We start from the raw sequence: 16,112 nt of genomic DNA on the forward strand, positions 1-16,112 counted from the left end.
CAAAATACCTCATTTAAAATTTGTGCTAGAACTTCATGACCTTGCCTCTTTGTACCCCTTCACCTTTCAATTCTACAATCTGCCAGGACTGTCCACTGATCTACCACTTCTTCCTTCATCTCCATCATCCATGTCTTTGGCTATCTAGGTTTTCCAATTCTCTCCCCAAATAAATCTATTTCTACTTCTAAGTCTCTTCTTTACAATCAACCTGAATGAATAACTGAATTGCTGCTCACCCCTTCCAGTATCTTGCCAGTGACTAGAATGCATTTTGGCTGGCTATATTTCTGTTAAAAATCACACAACACCAGGTTATAGTCCAACAAGTTTAAGCTTTACTAACTGCCTGTGCTATGTAAATGCAAGTTCTTAAATGTTGTACAGTCAGCAAAATCTATGGGTTTTTTTAAGAAAGGGAATGAATTAATTGGATCCAAATATGTTTTGAAAATCTTTTGTGGTTATCATTTATTCCTCGCTAACGTGAACAGTGAAGACTGAAAATAAGTTAGTAAATGGTGTGAAGCCATCTGAGGAATGGGGTGTTTGGTGACAGAGAGTTCAAACCTGGCACAAAGCTCATGATCAAAATGGCAGTGTATCCAGTGCTTTTTTTCCCACCACTAAGTTTAGATTGTTTTGAACCCTCAGTGAGATGTCTGAGAGGGGCAGGGAGTAAATGCCTGTGAGAGTTAGGGAGGGAATCTAGGGTGGCCATTGCTGCCACCGAGCTCATGATCCCACCTTGGGGTTCTGAAACCACCACCTACCCAATTTTGAGAAGTCCTGGTTTATACTACAGCAGTGTTAACTGTCCTACTATATGCATCAGAGGAATGGATAATGTATAGCAGAAATCTCATAGCTCAAGAGCTTATTACAGCTCTCTGTAATAAGTATAAAATTCACAAAATCGGTGTAGAAAAGTTCATTGTTTGATGTGCCGATAATGAGATTTCTGTTGAGGCTTTTACATGTTTGAGGAAGCCTGAATGGACAATAGGCAACAATTCCCACAATGCACCAGTGCCTCTAAGAACTTGACAGATCACTAGATGCACCATTCATAATGCATGGTGAGACTTGCTATTTGCAATCCCTGCCCCTCAAAATTAAGAAAATCCCTTCCTGGGAAAACACTGAAACTAATGGAAAAGTAATTTAAACTGGCAAAATGCAAGACCTAGCATTTTTCTGAAGCAGCTCTGAAAGCAAAGGATTTGTGTAGCACCTTTTAAAATTGTAAAATATCCCATTGACTTTGTAAAATCATTTAAAAGAAGATTAATGTTATAGCAGATGAGGAAATGCTTGGTCAAGTAGTCTTTTAAAGAACTTAATGCAGGAAAAAAGGTAGAGACTAAGAACTTTAGCCACTGGTGATGGTGGAGCAATTAAAATAGGATTGCTCAGGGCGCCAGAGTGGGAGAGGGTAAATATCTTAGACATTTGTGGGCCTGGAGGGCATTGCAGAGATACGAGGGGATAAGCCTTTGAAGGGATATAATGAAAGTTTTAAAATTAAGCTATTACTTAATTGGGAGCTAATCTAGGTCAGCAACAGAGCATAAATAGTTTTTCCCATAGCTGTGCTTGAGATTTTCTTGAAGGCAATTTTTTTGATTTTCAGGGTCTCTATTTTCTATTTTTACTGACTCGTTGAGTGACTTAGTTCCACACCTTCTCTATTTGTGATGACAGATTAGTTTTTTGAACTGTCTCAGAAGTAGAATTAGAAGAATTTGCTCATAACTATCCTCAAATTTACTTTTCAACTTAAAAGCTACGTCACAGAAGGATGGCATTTGTTTCTTAGACTCCAAAGTATTTAATTTGGTACAAGAAGGCCAGTATAATTTCACAAAGGATTTTATCCAAAATCATAGGTACACAATTCTACGTGCAAAAAGCCATCACTTTAAAAATCACCTTCTATGGAATGACAAGGTCAGAGGAGTTTGGAAATATAGATGCATCAGTTGTGTGCAAAAATCTAATATATCTCATGTAACGTGAGAAAATGAGGTATTTTGCTTTAGCAAGAAGAACAAAAATGTTGACTATCGTGGAGAATGACTGCAGAATTCCAAGGTTCAGAGTCACAGTAAGTTAGCATATGGATATAGCAAATAACTAAGAAAACTCACAGAATGTTATCCCTGATTACATGGTGAACTGAACATAAAAGTAAAGATTTTATGATTCAGTTATACAGAACATTGCTGAGACATCATCTTGAATACTGTGTGCATTTTGATCTCCTTAGTTAAGGAAGCAGTTCAGAGAAGGTTTATTAGTTTGATTTCTGTTACAAGTAGTTTTGTTTCGTTATGAAGAAAAATTAGACAGACTGTACTTGCTTTCAATAAGAAGTGACTCAATTGGTTTATTGGATCCTGACCAGTCTGCTCCTAATTCATTTTCTTTTGTAAAAGGTATCACTCTGACCCAAACCCACACCTCAGCATCTTTCAGCCAAAGGTTTTTCCAGTGGTTCACTCACTTCTTTTAGTTCTTACACACGCTGCTAACTGCTTGTCCAGTCACATTTTTTGGAAGTGCTGGTGTTGGACTGGGGTGTACAAAGTTAAAAATCACACAACACCAGGCTATAGTCCAACAGGCTTATTTGGAGGTACTAGTTTTCGGAGCGCTGCTCCTTCATCAGCTGAGGGAGCAACTCCCCCACCCTCTTTGCAGGTAGTGAAAAGAGCAAACAATGGGGTAAAACCTAATTGACCCCATCCTCCCCTAACTTGCCTGCTGTAGATCATCTGTCCAAGACCATATCAGTAGAGTGACCAATGCTCAGTCCTTGTGGAGATGAAATCCCTTCTTCGCATTGAAAACACATGTTGTGTGGCACCATCACTGTGCTAAAGGGGATAGACTGGCCTGTGCCTCTAGCCAAGTTATTCCAGTGTAGTTACAACACTAGTACCTTCTCAACAATGTGGAAAATTGCCTAGGTATGTCCTATACATAAAAAAGCAGAACAAATGCAAACCTGCTGCATTAATCTATTCTTGATCATTAGTAAAGTGATCGAAGGTGTTATCAAGCAGCACTTGTGCACTGATGCTCAGTTTGGGTTCCACCAGGGTCACTCAGCTCCTGACCTCATTTCAGCCTTAGTTCAACTGTGGACAAAAGAGCTCTCTGCAGATTTGAGTCTTATGATCTTACGCTGCTTGACATGCTGAGTATTTCTAGCCAGTTTCGTTTTTTTTGTTTCAGACTTGCCATATCTCCGGTATTTTGCTTTTGCACAAACATTGATATGAACCTGACTGATTTTCTTTCAGCAGAAATAAAGGAATATCCTGACTACTGTGAATCAGCACCTGTACACTACCATGAGTATCTCAGTACCTCGAAGAACAGGGAACCCAGTCAGTAAGTGCTAATTCAGTAAAGAACTTCCTTGGCTTGTATCTTTATTCATGGGTCTTCGGAAACATGTTGTTCTACATTACTATATCATAAAGGCTGGCAAGTAGTGCATTGTGATGACATGTCTTGACGGTGATATTTAGACTGAACAATTTCCTTAGCTGGCTCTGACTGCTCACTGGCTTGGAATGGGACTTCTCTCATGCATCCTTTTGGCCTCTTGTCGGCTCTACTGCTATTGCCTGTCCTGGGAGAATTCAATGTTGTGTAGGCAAGGTGGTTGGGAGCAATAGTTATGTGACTGAATTTGTAATCCAATAGCTCAGGCTGATGCTCTGGGGTTGTTGATTTGAATCCCATCATGGCAGCTGGTGGAATTTATTTTCGGTTGAGTAAATCTTGAATTGAAAGCTATTGACATTTGTCTTGGGGAAAAAAAAACATATCTGGTTCACCATGGGTTTTAGGGAAGGAAGTCAGCTATCCTTGCCTCGTCTGGCTTATGTGTGACCCACAACAATGTGGTTGACTCTTTACTGCTCTCTGAAATGGCTCCAGCAAACTCTCAATTTGAGGGTAATTAGGATTGAGCAACAAATGCTGGCCTTACCAATGACACCCATAATAGAGGGGCGGGGAGGGAGGTGTGTGTTAAGATTTATGACCGAACCCACACTCCAGTAGACCGAGAACCTGTAACCTTCCTGAACTACTTCCCACTGCTAGCCAAACCTCACCTCCCCCCCCCCCCCCCCCCCCAATCCTGGCTGAGTTTCATCAGGACTACAAACAAAAAATCCAGTCAATCTCCCTTACCCATATATAAATGAGGAAGCAGGTAGCTCTGCTGGCCTCTAAAACTCACCTCTGCCAAAACAGCCGAGTTGGAGAATCTGGCACTTTGGCTGCTTCTGGCATTTAAAGCCCATGTCTGTTTTAGCTTCCAACACTTGGAGGGTCACAAAAATTCACCTGTGGCCCTTTTGGTCTCGCAGATTATGAAGGGTGATCGGTGGAAAATATAAAGACACCCGGCCAGACTTCACTACTGAACGTTCCAAATGAAGCAAGCTCACAGATCAATGGCTCATATAAAACGTGCAGCAGAACACTGACAGAAAAGTCATTCTGATCGAGATCTTTGTAATTTGTCCCTGCTTCACTGTTAGCTGCCCAAGTCCTGAAGCGTGGGTTTGTCGTCAGATAACTTCTTCACGTCACAGAATGCTTGCAGTTGTTGGAGGAGGGGTGTTTTCTTTTTAAATTTGTGGTCTGGGTTACGTGTATAATTGGTGAAATAGGGGTGGAACCCTTCTGCCAGCAACAATGGCATTGCATGCTTGATGCTGCTGCCTGATGTAAAGTGAGGGGTGGAGAAAAGGTCACAGTCATCAATCACCTTGATGAAGACACATGCACAAAATAAATGAGAGTTGCTGCTTCTCTCGGTAATGCTGTCTCAATCTGTGTCTGTAGGTCGGCGATGGATGAGCGCTTCAGTGAGCAGCGTGATGGTGGCAGTGTAGAACCAACCAATACCTCAGCGACCAATTACACTCTCAGCCTTTGTCAAGCTGCGTCGTGGGACTGCTCGAGTGCAATCGGTACAGACTGTGTGGAAGAGCTTTCCCAGTTCTCTGCTAAATCCTCTGCAGAGCATGGCATGGAATCATCACGGGCTACCTCAGTTCAGTCAAGCGAAAGGTCATCAAGCCTTGAGGGCTGCGAAACACTTGATGTTCCAGGCTTGCACGGTGCAGAGAGGCCCTGCCTCACTGCTGGCCAGGTGGTCCCGGCTGTTGAAAGGAAGACCGAGGCGATTCAGTCAGCAGCCCCTTTGTTTTCTGCCAATGCACCATTGCCTGATGATAAAGAGATGCCTCAGGAAAGCACTCCCAGCACAAACAGGGAAGCCTTGAATGCATCTGTGCTGGTCCACACAGGGGTGAATGTTAGCCCTGCGAGAAGGGAGGAGGTCGCTGGTGCCACCGATATATTGTCTTCGGCTGATGCCTCGAGCCTGGTGTTAGCACATCCTTTAAACTCAGGGGAACTCTCCATTCTAACCTCAACTTCAATGGAAACCATAGGTAAACCAGCGCCAGACACATTTCGAGCGGGCAATCTGAACATAGCGGAAGGAGGAATTGGAGCGAGCAATAGCTCCGACTCAGAAGGAACATCCAAGGCACTCTGTCCAATTGCGAACAAGGAGTGGGCTGCCTCTGAAGAGTCAGGAGCATCAACTGAGCCAGCCTCTTCTCCCAAGCCACCGGCTGCAGTTGCAAGCATAGAGCGAAAACAAGGTTTGGAACAAGTACATGATTACTCAGGACTATCAAACAAAGACAGCAAAATGACATATTTGGTTTCAGGGAAGAGAAGTGAAAATGAGGAGCAATTTGCCAAAGGGATAGAAGAATCTAAGAGCAAGGGGTTGCCAATAGAAGGCAAAGTAATCTCCAGAGAGACATCAGCAGCTTTCACTGCAGTGGAATCAGAAGAAGCCCTCAAGCGAAGACTGGACCTTTCAAGTGAACACAGCAAAGTCAGTAAATACCTGAATGTCAATAAAGATTACAGAGTGGATTGTGCAAAACCTTCGCTGACACCTGTGACGGGACTAACGCTGCTTAGTGCCAGTGTGGTGGAGAAAGAGCCTTGTGTGGCGCCAGCTGTATTGGCAACGAGGAATCCTGTACCTTCGGGTGAACCATCTCTTTACACTTGCACAAAGTGCAGTGTTTACTTCCAGGACAGGGAGTACCTGCGCAGGCACATGCTGGACCACTTTGACGGGCAGGCTGAGGAGGGATTCGCAGGGGGTCCTCGCCCGTTCACATGCCATGAGTGTGGCCATGCCTTCTGCAACCTAGCCTCCCTTCAAACGCACCTGAGTCTTCATCAGGAGCGCAGAGCGAGCTTCATGGAGGCCTTCCAGGAGCTGGCTGACCCATGGGGCGAGGGGCACGGGGCCAGGTGGCAGGGCACATTTGGGACCAGCCCGGCTAAGCCACCAGTGGTGCGGGCTGAAGCACATGCCCACAAAATGCCTTGTCAGTGCCATCTCTGCCATTTCCAGGCAGCCACAAGTGAAGGACTTCAGGAGCACCAGTGGCACAACCATCCAGGCGGGGTGGAAAAGGCCAAGTCTCCGCGCACGCCCAGTCTCGGGTTGCCAACACAGGCCATCAGAACAGACCTGAGGTTGAGCCAGGAGTGTCCTTCCTCCAAGAGAGTGGAGAGTGTGTATAAAGACCAGGTGAAACTCAGCCAGCAACACATCCATCAACAAAAGTTAGGCTGCCCTCCAACCAGGCCACTCTGGCCTTCTGCTGGCCAAGGAGCTGAGGATTCATACAACCAATCCAGCAACTGTGAGAACTCTCCAAGGTTCCTGCCATCGAATAATCCTGGTGATGGCAAGCTGGAGATAGAACCGTTGCCTTCAACTGCAAGGGGACCTTGTTGCTATGAAGATAACCGTCCTCTGATCTTTGAAGGGAAGCAAAAGAGCAAAACCATTCTTGATGTCCCAGAAGTGGAGATCGCCAAGTTGAAAACTCACTTGGCGCTGGACATGACAAAGCGGGTTGTGCTGCAGAATGCGCAGTTCAAATCACCAGTGGGCTTGTCCAATTACACAGGCTTGTGCAAAGGTACAGAGACAAACATCACCCCCTTGCCCAGAGGAGGCTTTGCTCCACAACAAGGAGCTGTCTGTTCTTCTCACAGCCAGGTAATGAACAAAATTGAGTCAGGTGGAGAACATCATACCAGTCAAAGAACTGCTCTTACCTACAGAAAAATTGTAATAGACCACTTTGCATCCAGAATGGGTCCTAGTGGACCTTCAGTCTACAAAGATGTCGTGAGACTAAAGACCGATTCGGAGGAGACTGTGGGAAATAAAACCTGCTCTGTTTCATTTGGTCCACAAGACAGTCAGGAGATGAAGACCTCGGGCTTGCCAGGTCACCAAATTCAGATCTGTGATATAATAGCTCTTCCTGCTAAGAAGGGAAGGATGACTACAGACCCAACTGCTGCTACTTGCCAGCCTAGAGCAGTAAGAAAACGCACAAAAGAACTGCTAAAGACTATCAGTTTTCCACAAGATTTGTCAGTTGACCAACATCAGCAATTAGTGCGAATGACTTCTATAATATTACTTGATAAAACAGAAAGCAGGTCAGAATATGACTCTGCCTTGGATGAAAAGGTTTTGGGTTCTTCCATGGAGCCCGGGGAGGGCCAGTCCCAACGGGAGCCCGGGGAGGGCCAGTCCCAACAGGAGCCCGGGGAGGGCCAGTCCCAACGGGAGTCTGGGTCGAGCCAGTACCATCGGGAACCTGGGATGAGCCAGTCCCAACCTGTGGGAAGGCATTCCCATCATGAGCCCGGAGACACCCAGTCTCAACGTCAGCCCAATTGTGAAGAAAGGGAATTAGCTTCTTCTGTGGAAGTAGGGTTAGACAAAAGCATCCTTTGGGAGGTGCCCAGCGAGGATTTACCACTAGATCTAATGAAGAAGTCAAAAGACCTCTTGAGCAAGAATTTATTACGTATGTTTCCACTGGAAGAAAGAGAATGTCCCTATTGTCCAGATAAATTCCACACTGGAATAGGCTTGGCCAATCATGTCCGAGGGCATCTTAAACGAGTTGGCATCAGTTACAACACCCGGCACTTTATAAGTGCAGAAGAAGTTACAGCAATTGAAAAGGAATTCTCATTACAGAGGCTGAAGAGAAAAGGTAAGTTTCTTTGTCATGTTGTATATGGAGTCTGGTAACATACTGCTGTATAAAGATTGACTTAGTACTAAAATGTGAGCTACCTCGTTGATAAATAATGCCAGAAAGGAAGTGAATAAGTTCCAACATGGCTGCAGTGCTTTTGTTGGTCAAACAGTCTGGTTCAACGTGAACAAATGCGAGGTCTTGCACTTTGGCAAAAAGAATAAAAGCACAGACTACTTTCTAAACGGTGAAAAAATTTGTAAAGCCAAAGTACAAAGGGATCTGGGAGTGCTAGTCGAGGATTCTCTAAAGGTCAACATGTAGGTTGAGTCCGTGATTAAGAAAGCGAATGCAATGTTGTCACTTATCTCAAGAGGGTTAGAATATAAAAGCACCGTTGTGCTACTGAGACTTTATAAAGCTTTGGTTAGGCCCCATTTGGACTACTGTGTCCAGTTTTGGTCCCCACACCTCAGGAAGGACATACTGGCACTGGAACGTGTCCAGCGAAGATTCACACGGATGATCCCTGGAATGGTAGGTCTAACATATGAGGAACGGCTGAGTATCTTGGGATTGTATTCATTGGAGTTTAGAAGATTAAGGGGAGACTTAATAGAGACGTACAAGATAATACATGGCTTGGAAAGGGTGGACGCTAGGAAATTGTTTCCATTAGGTGAGTGGACTAGGACCTGTGGACACAGCCTTAGAATTAGAGGGGGTCAATTCAGAACAGAAATGCGGAGACATTTCTTCAGCCAGAGTGTGGTGGGCCTGTGGAATTCATTGCCGCAGAGTGCAGTGGAGGCTGGGACGCTAAATGTCTTCAAGGCAGAGATTGATAGATTCTTGTTGTCTCGAGGAATTAAGGGCTACGGGGAGAATGCGGGTAAGTGGAGTTGAAATGCCCATCAGCCATGATTGAATGGCGGAGTGGACTCGATGGGCCGAATGGCTTTACTTCCACTCCTATGTCTTATGGTCTTAATGTTCACTGTCCAGGCACATATCATGTCCCTTTGGCAGGGTAACCTTAGAAACTTCTGCCTGCAGTGGAGTTGTACCCACATCACCTGTGCTGAAGAAAGGGGACAAATTGGCTAGGCAAATATGTTGTGTCTAACTATTCATATAGATTATTGAGGTTGTCTGCTGTAGTGGGCAGTGCCCCTACCTTTAAGCTAGAAATTCCAGGTTCAAGTCCCACTCCAAGTCTTGAAGGCCAAAGGAGGTGTGTTTATGGTTCTTATAATTTCTACCGACATTTGCCAATGGTTGGTGGTAAGAGTGGAGAAAAAAATGTGAAAGACCTTCTTCTAGCTTCTATCATCATTCTGCATAGCTCCAGGCTACTACATACATATGAAAGTGCATGTTGCCACAGAAACTCAGGCTCCTTGGGTAGGTGGGAGGTGCAGTTGGCTCAGTCTGTTGAATGGCCGGTGTGGTTTGGAGTGATGCCAGCTGCATGAGATTCCATTCCCATTATGGGTGGGGTGCATTTGGGACCTACCTCCTTCGTCCTACCCATGTCGGAGGGCAACTTGTGGGTCAGAATTACCAGTGACAGAGAACACAAGTTGAGGATACTACACACTAATGAGTTAGAAACTGAAGAGTTACTGGGATGTGGATGAGAGATTTGCAAAAGGATACTAAGGTGGGTGACGTAGACGTTTCTGTGTGTGTTATGTTCAATATTGGTATGTGACCATATTGCTTATCTTTTGGGGAAAGGAGGGTTTTTATCAGGAGATGATATGTTTACCACTCTGGGGATTATTGTCAGCCTTGCTTCCATCCTCAGCCCTAAAGATCCGTGGCAGTGCAGTGGAAAAGTGCAACCTATGCGGTGCCAGCTTTGACTCGCGGGCAGGGATGTCGAGCCATGCCCGCGCCCACCTGCGAGAGCTCGGTGTCATGTCCTGGAGTGCCACCAGCTCCCCCATAGACCTGCTCAACGAGCTCCTTCAGGATCTGGTCCCCTCCAACTTGGCCGATGGCCAAGCCAGGCCAGACAGCAGGCCCCGGAAACCTGCCAGCTATAGGTCAGGAGCCAAGACAGCGTCGACAACGTCAGAAGGGTCAAACCCCCATCCAGTTGTGCGACCGTTCGCCTCCGCAAATAACAGTTCTTCACCACTCAGAAACAAGGGTGAGTTACACAGTGAGTACTGTACGTTGCTGTGTGAAACTGTATTGCCAACTTGTAGCCTGTTGCCAAGTCTCCTGAAGTTCAGAGTTAATTTCTGTCTCGTCTGAGGATTTATTTTCTTATTTTAAAAGGCCTGGTTTGCATGTTCTGCAGAAAACGAGGGTCTGTATGACAAGCTAATGTCTATATCATATGTTTTTATTTATCTTCTAGTTCCACTCAATTTGAAACCTGCATTCATTGTTGCCTGTTTTACTCCAAATGCACTGCTTTATGTACTTTTCGACATTCCATTGTGTCTTCACTGTGCTGAAGTTGTACCTTTGCAGACAGCAAGCAGAGAGATAACTGGCTGAATGGACTCCTTTTGTGCTGAAATCATTCGGATTCTGTGTGTCAAGACTTGTCAATCTGTTTGCAATTCTAGCCCACTTTGTCCGTGGACTTCAAGATGGTATTTCCCTCCGTCCAGCTTCCCTTGCCTGTCAATCCACTGGCATTTAAAACCCAAGAATTAGCTCATAATCTGCAACCTTCTCTTCTTGACCCTGCACTTGGGTTTCTCCGTTCAAGAATGCAAGTGTTTCTGCAAGGCTGCCTTTGCTTAAGTCCAAGCCTTGTGTATTGTCCAGTAACTGTGACTGGAAACAAAATTTTGAAAATGAGGTTCTGAATTGTTGGTTGAGGTAATGTTATCTACTGCAATTTTCTTTGGGGATTTTTCCCAAAGGAAGTGGGAATAGATATGTAGGGAGTCAGTCCACACTTATCAAGAGCCAGACAAGCCAAACCTCCAATGTGTGTGCGTGAATGTCTCCTAGTTTGCACTGGTGGCCGGAGACTGGAGACTGTAAGGCTTCTCTCTGTATGGTCAAGGAGGAAGGATGCAGCTTTCCTCACTGGAGAGAGTGTCTGTTTGTATGATGTGTCCTCTTCAGTACCGCAGCCCACTTTGGGTTTGCTGAGTTGATGCAATAGGCTGGTTTTTACAGGCATGGTTACATAGGTAAATGATACAGTATTAAACCATTTTAAATAAGACTTGCCCTAATTTTTAAACTGTGTCCCTAATTCCAGATTCTCCCACAAGGGGAAGCATGTTCTCAGCATCCACCTCTGGATCCTATGAATTACGATAATTAACCTTTGATTCTTCTAATGCATATAGGCCCAATCTGCTCAACATTTTCTTGAGGCAAAAGTGAGGATGGCAGATGCCAGAAGCAAAATGATGGGTTTTTGCCTGAAACGCCAATTTTCCTGCTCCTCAGATGCTGCCTGACCTGCTGTGCTTTTCCAGCACCACTCTGATCTAATTTCCTTCTTAGACAACTCCTTAATCCCAGGTAGGAGTAAATTACTGCTGATGCTGGAATCTGTACTGAAAATAAAAAATGCCAGCAATCACAGCAGGTCAGGCAGCATCTATGGAGAGAGAGCAAGTTAACATTTTGAGTCTAGATGACTCAAAGAAGATGAAGCATCATCTGGACTGCAAATTTTAGTTTGCTGTCTCCCCACAGATGCTGCCTGACTCTTGTGATTTCCAACATTTTTTGCCCTTCATCCCAGGAATCAACTGATAAACTATCTCTACTGTTTCTAATGTGAATAATTCCTTTCAAATGAAGCCATCAGCTGATCAGAAAATCTCAAATGGTTGACTATGGGCCTGCTGTCCATTCTTTCTGGACCAATATGTGACTCCAAATCCACAGCAATGTGTTTGATTATGAAGTTGCATCCAATTGGGCTACCACTGACCTTGCATGACAATGATACGAGAAGGTGTCTCATGCCTTTCGGTCAAGTAGGGATTGGGCAGGCAGTACCAGTGCCCCACATCTTGAGAGAGAATACTACTTTAAAAAAGAACTTGGAATGTCATGATCAATTACTGCTGTGATCTATACTTTGTCTTCTTGTTGCTCAAGGTTTGGAAGAAGTCAGCCCCATGTCTTCCATTTAAAGTCCTTTGATAAAGATAAAAACAAATGCACCAGCAAATCTTCATTTATATAGCATCTTTAACATAATTAAAATACCTTAAAGTGCTCTGCTGGTTATGAAGCAAAATTAGACATGGAACCATTAGGGCAGTATTGGAGCAGTTGGCTGAATCTTTAGGCAAAGGTTGTTTACAAGGAACACTGAGAAGAAGGGGGAAAGAAAAGATGGTGAATCAGAGAGGTTGAGTGAGGGAATTTCAGATTTTGAAGGCTGGCATATGAAGGCATATGCTGGGAGTGGAGTAAACAAAATTGTGGCTAAAATTGAAGGAGTGCAAATATCTCACAGGGTGGTTGGGCTAGAGGGGTTATAGAGATGAGAAAGGGGTTGAGACCATGGAGGATTTGAACAAGGAGGAGAATTTTAAAATCAAGATTTAAAATGCTAAATTTGTACAACTGTAAAATATATTAAATGAATTTTGCCTTTTTGGCAGGAAAATGATGGGATTGGTTAATATCCAGTAAAATTTATTTTATCCATTGCCCTACTAACTGGAATGCTCCTCCTCCAATTGCTGATGTGTCTCTAGGCATCTCTGTTACTGTATAAAATATCAATGTTAGTCTGAAGTGATTGTAATAAAACCAGCTGAAGTTGAAGTAATTTTTGCTTAAAATTTATAGTGACGAGAGCCTAAGTTTGAGAGGCAGATTTTCATTTGATTCCTACTATTAGTGGTAATTTTGATTTAGTGGCTCCACCCAATTTTGATGTATGTTAGGTAAGGTTAATTTTATTGTATATTGAACGTTTGGGAATGATTAAAGACCACAGGATAAGAGATTCTGTTGTATTGCGGCTGCTGACATTTGAATTACTCTCTTTGGCTTTCTCTGCTACCTCTCTCCCTTTTAGAGGCATGGATAGAAATTTAACCATGCGTTTGTTTATACTGCTGGTCCCTGGAGGCAGTGTGACATTCTGTCAGATGTGAAATGCCTCAAATGGCTGTAGTTTAGCATGGGTAGCAGTTGTTTGCTCTGATCGCATGCCAGGGAGCAGTCAAACTGTCTTGAGGAAAACAAAACTTGAGGATTTTTTTCATTTGTTTATTGAAGCATAAATGTAGGATTGTCACTCAAATTTAGTAAGGAGTTCAAGAGAAATGTCTTCACTTGGAGTGCTTAGAATGTGGAACTTGCTCCTGTGTTCAATAGGAGAAAGTGAGGACTGCAGATGCTGGAGATCAGAGCTGAAAATGTGTTGCTGGAAAAGCGCAGCAGGTCAGGCAGCATCCAAGGAGCAGGAGAATCGATGTTTCGGGCATGAGCCTGAAGAAGGGCTCATGCCCGAAATGTTGATTCTCCTACTGTGTTCAATAGCTGAGGAGGGCAGCAAACAGTCATTTAAGGGGAAGCTTGATAGTACATGGAGAAAGGGATATAATGATATGCATTTAGGATTAGGCTGGGAAGTGGTTAATCAGTAGCATTAGCATAGTGAACACCAGTTAGGCTGAATGCCATGACGTAATAATGCAGTGATGTAAATTATGCTGATTGTAATGTAAATCATTGTGTTTGGTGCATGGGATGTTGTCCATCCTGCTCCATAAACAGGCCTTGTCTTGCTTTTAAAAAAGGCTCTTTGGCTAAAACCTCTTGATGTTTACTGCTTTGCACTGCAAGCGGGAGACTTTGGCATACTGGTAATGTCATTGGACTATTAATGCAGAGGCCCAGGCAGTGTTTGAAAGAAGGGGTTCAAATCTAACCCTGGCACCTATTAGAATTAAAGTTCAATTAATAAAAAACTGGACTGAAATCCAGTTTCAGTGACCATGCAACTATTATTGGTTATTGTCAAAAACCCATCTGATTCACCGATGTTCTTTGCAAAAGGACATTTACTGTCATTGTACTGGTCTGGCCTATATTTTACTCCTGATTCCCAGCAATATGATTGACTCTTAACAGGCCTTTGAAATGGCTGAAGCAAACTACTCCGTTCAAGGGCAACTAGGGGATGAGCAATAAATGCTAGCAACACCCATATCGTGTGAAAGAATAAATAACTTGAGGTAGTATTGATGTGTATTATGGGTCCAGCAGGGAGAGGTCCTCTGAGAAATGGCAAAGATCGGGAGTTATCTGATTACTGGTTCAGAAGGTTTTGGAAAGCTAACTGTAAATGAGCAGTGAATTTTCTCAGCTTGGGATAACTCCTAATCATTATCTAGACCTATCCTGGGGAATTTCCAGTGAAGCAACTCCGTGATGTGGCTGACGCTAGAGTTATCAGTGGAGCAGCTGCCTGATGTAAGGTGAGGCACAAAATGGCAGTCTTCCTGGCAGTGAAAATCAGGCATAAAACGAAGGCTATCCCTTGCCAAGAATTTTTGGCACCATTTTCTGCCAATATATTGACATGAGGAATCATCTTTTACTCAGTGAGTGGTTATAATTTGTAGTGCACTGCTTGAAAAAGTAGTAGGAGCAGATTCATTTGGTGCTTTCAAGAGGGATTTGGATAAGAACTTGAAGGGATAAAAATTTTGAGGACTCTCATGGAGGGAAGGGGTGTCAAGTGGGGCTGGTTACTTAGCTCTTGCAGAGAGCCAGCACTGGGCCATCAGGCCAAATGGCTGCCTCCTATACTGTAAACATGCAGCATTGACTGCATTCTTTCTCAGAATCACAAAGTAATTGGCTGTGTTATCACTACTCCTGTAGTGGAATGAAACAGAACAAAGTCTTCAGCAGCATCTGCATGAACTGTACATGCTTCTGAGCAGGCATACACGCATGCTCACACAAACGCAAACTCTTTTCGCTGCTTCACCCTTTTCTGACTGAGCAAACACTCATTTTGTTGATTAAACTTTCAGGCTGTTCCATGTTTTCTTGAGTTCAAGGTCACAGCACACTCCTGTTAAACCAACCTCACATTTTCTATGAACCAAAGCACACTTTTATGTGTCAAGATGTGGTGCTGGAAAAGCAAGGCAGGTCAGGCAGCATCCAAGGGGCAGGAGAAAAGCTTTTGCCTGAAACATTGATTCTCCTGCTCCTTGGATGCTGCCTGACCTGCTGTGCTTCTCCAGCACCACACTTTCTACTCTAATCTCCAGCCTCTGTCGTCCTCAGTTTCGCCTACACTTTTATGTGGACAATTCCTAGGTAACCATAATTCTATTTGTTTTAAAATAGTGATGGAAAAGGATAGATCAGATCTAAAAGTTGAAGTTCTAAATTGGAGAAAGGCCAATTTTGACAGTATTAGGCATGAACTTTGAACTTTCAAAAGCTGATTGCAGGCAGATATTCGCAGGTAAAGGGACGGCTAGAAAATGGGGAGCCTTCAGAAATGAGATAACAAGAATCCAGAGAAAGTATATTCCTGTCAGAGTGAAAGGAAAGGCTGGTAGTATAGGGAATGCTAGATGACTAAAGAAATTGAGGGTTTGGTTAAGAAAAAGAAGGAAGCATATGTCCGGTATAGACAGGATAGATCGAGTGAATCCTTAGAAGAGTATAAAGAAAGTAGGAGTATACTTGAGGGAAATCGGGAGGGCAAAACGGGGACATGAGACAGCTTTGGCAAATAGAATTAAGGACAATCCAAAAGGTTTTAACAAATATATTAAGGACAAAAGGGTAACTAGGGAGAGAATAGGGCCCCAAAAATGTGTTGCTAGAAAAGCGCAGCAGGTCAGGCAGCATCAAAGGAGCAGGAGAATCAACATTTCGGGCATAAGTCCTTCTTCAGGAATCATTCCTGAAGAAGGCCTTTTTATGCCCGAAACGTTGATTCTCTTGCTCCTTTGATGCTGCCTGACCTGCTGCGCTTTTCCAGCAACCCAT

The 16,112-nt window shown here is 43.9% G+C and overlaps 1 protein-coding gene across 9 annotated transcripts in view; it reads left to right on the forward strand.

The window, feature by feature from the left end:
- Positions 1-16,112, forward strand: part of LOC140468004 (uncharacterized) — a 147,785-nt gene that overhangs the window by 27,925 nt on the left and 103,748 nt on the right. For 7 of the 9 annotated variants that reach the window (XM_072564136.1, XM_072564135.1, XM_072564134.1 and 4 more), the window contains 3 exons: positions 3,309-3,399; positions 4,873-8,153; positions 9,949-10,296. In XM_072564136.1, the coding sequence (XP_072420237.1) occupies positions 3,309-3,399; positions 4,873-8,153; positions 9,949-10,296 (3,720 nt within the window). The remainder of the gene's footprint in view (positions 1-3,308; positions 3,400-4,872; positions 8,154-9,948; positions 10,297-16,112) is intronic. The other 2 variants (XM_072564142.1, XM_072564137.1) reach the window with 1 other exon arrangement.

This window comes from Chiloscyllium punctatum, chromosome 46 (assembly GCF_047496795.1).
Source record: "Chiloscyllium punctatum isolate Juve2018m chromosome 46, sChiPun1.3, whole genome shotgun sequence".
NCBI classification, from domain to species: domain Eukaryota; kingdom Metazoa; phylum Chordata; class Chondrichthyes; order Orectolobiformes; family Hemiscylliidae; genus Chiloscyllium; species Chiloscyllium punctatum.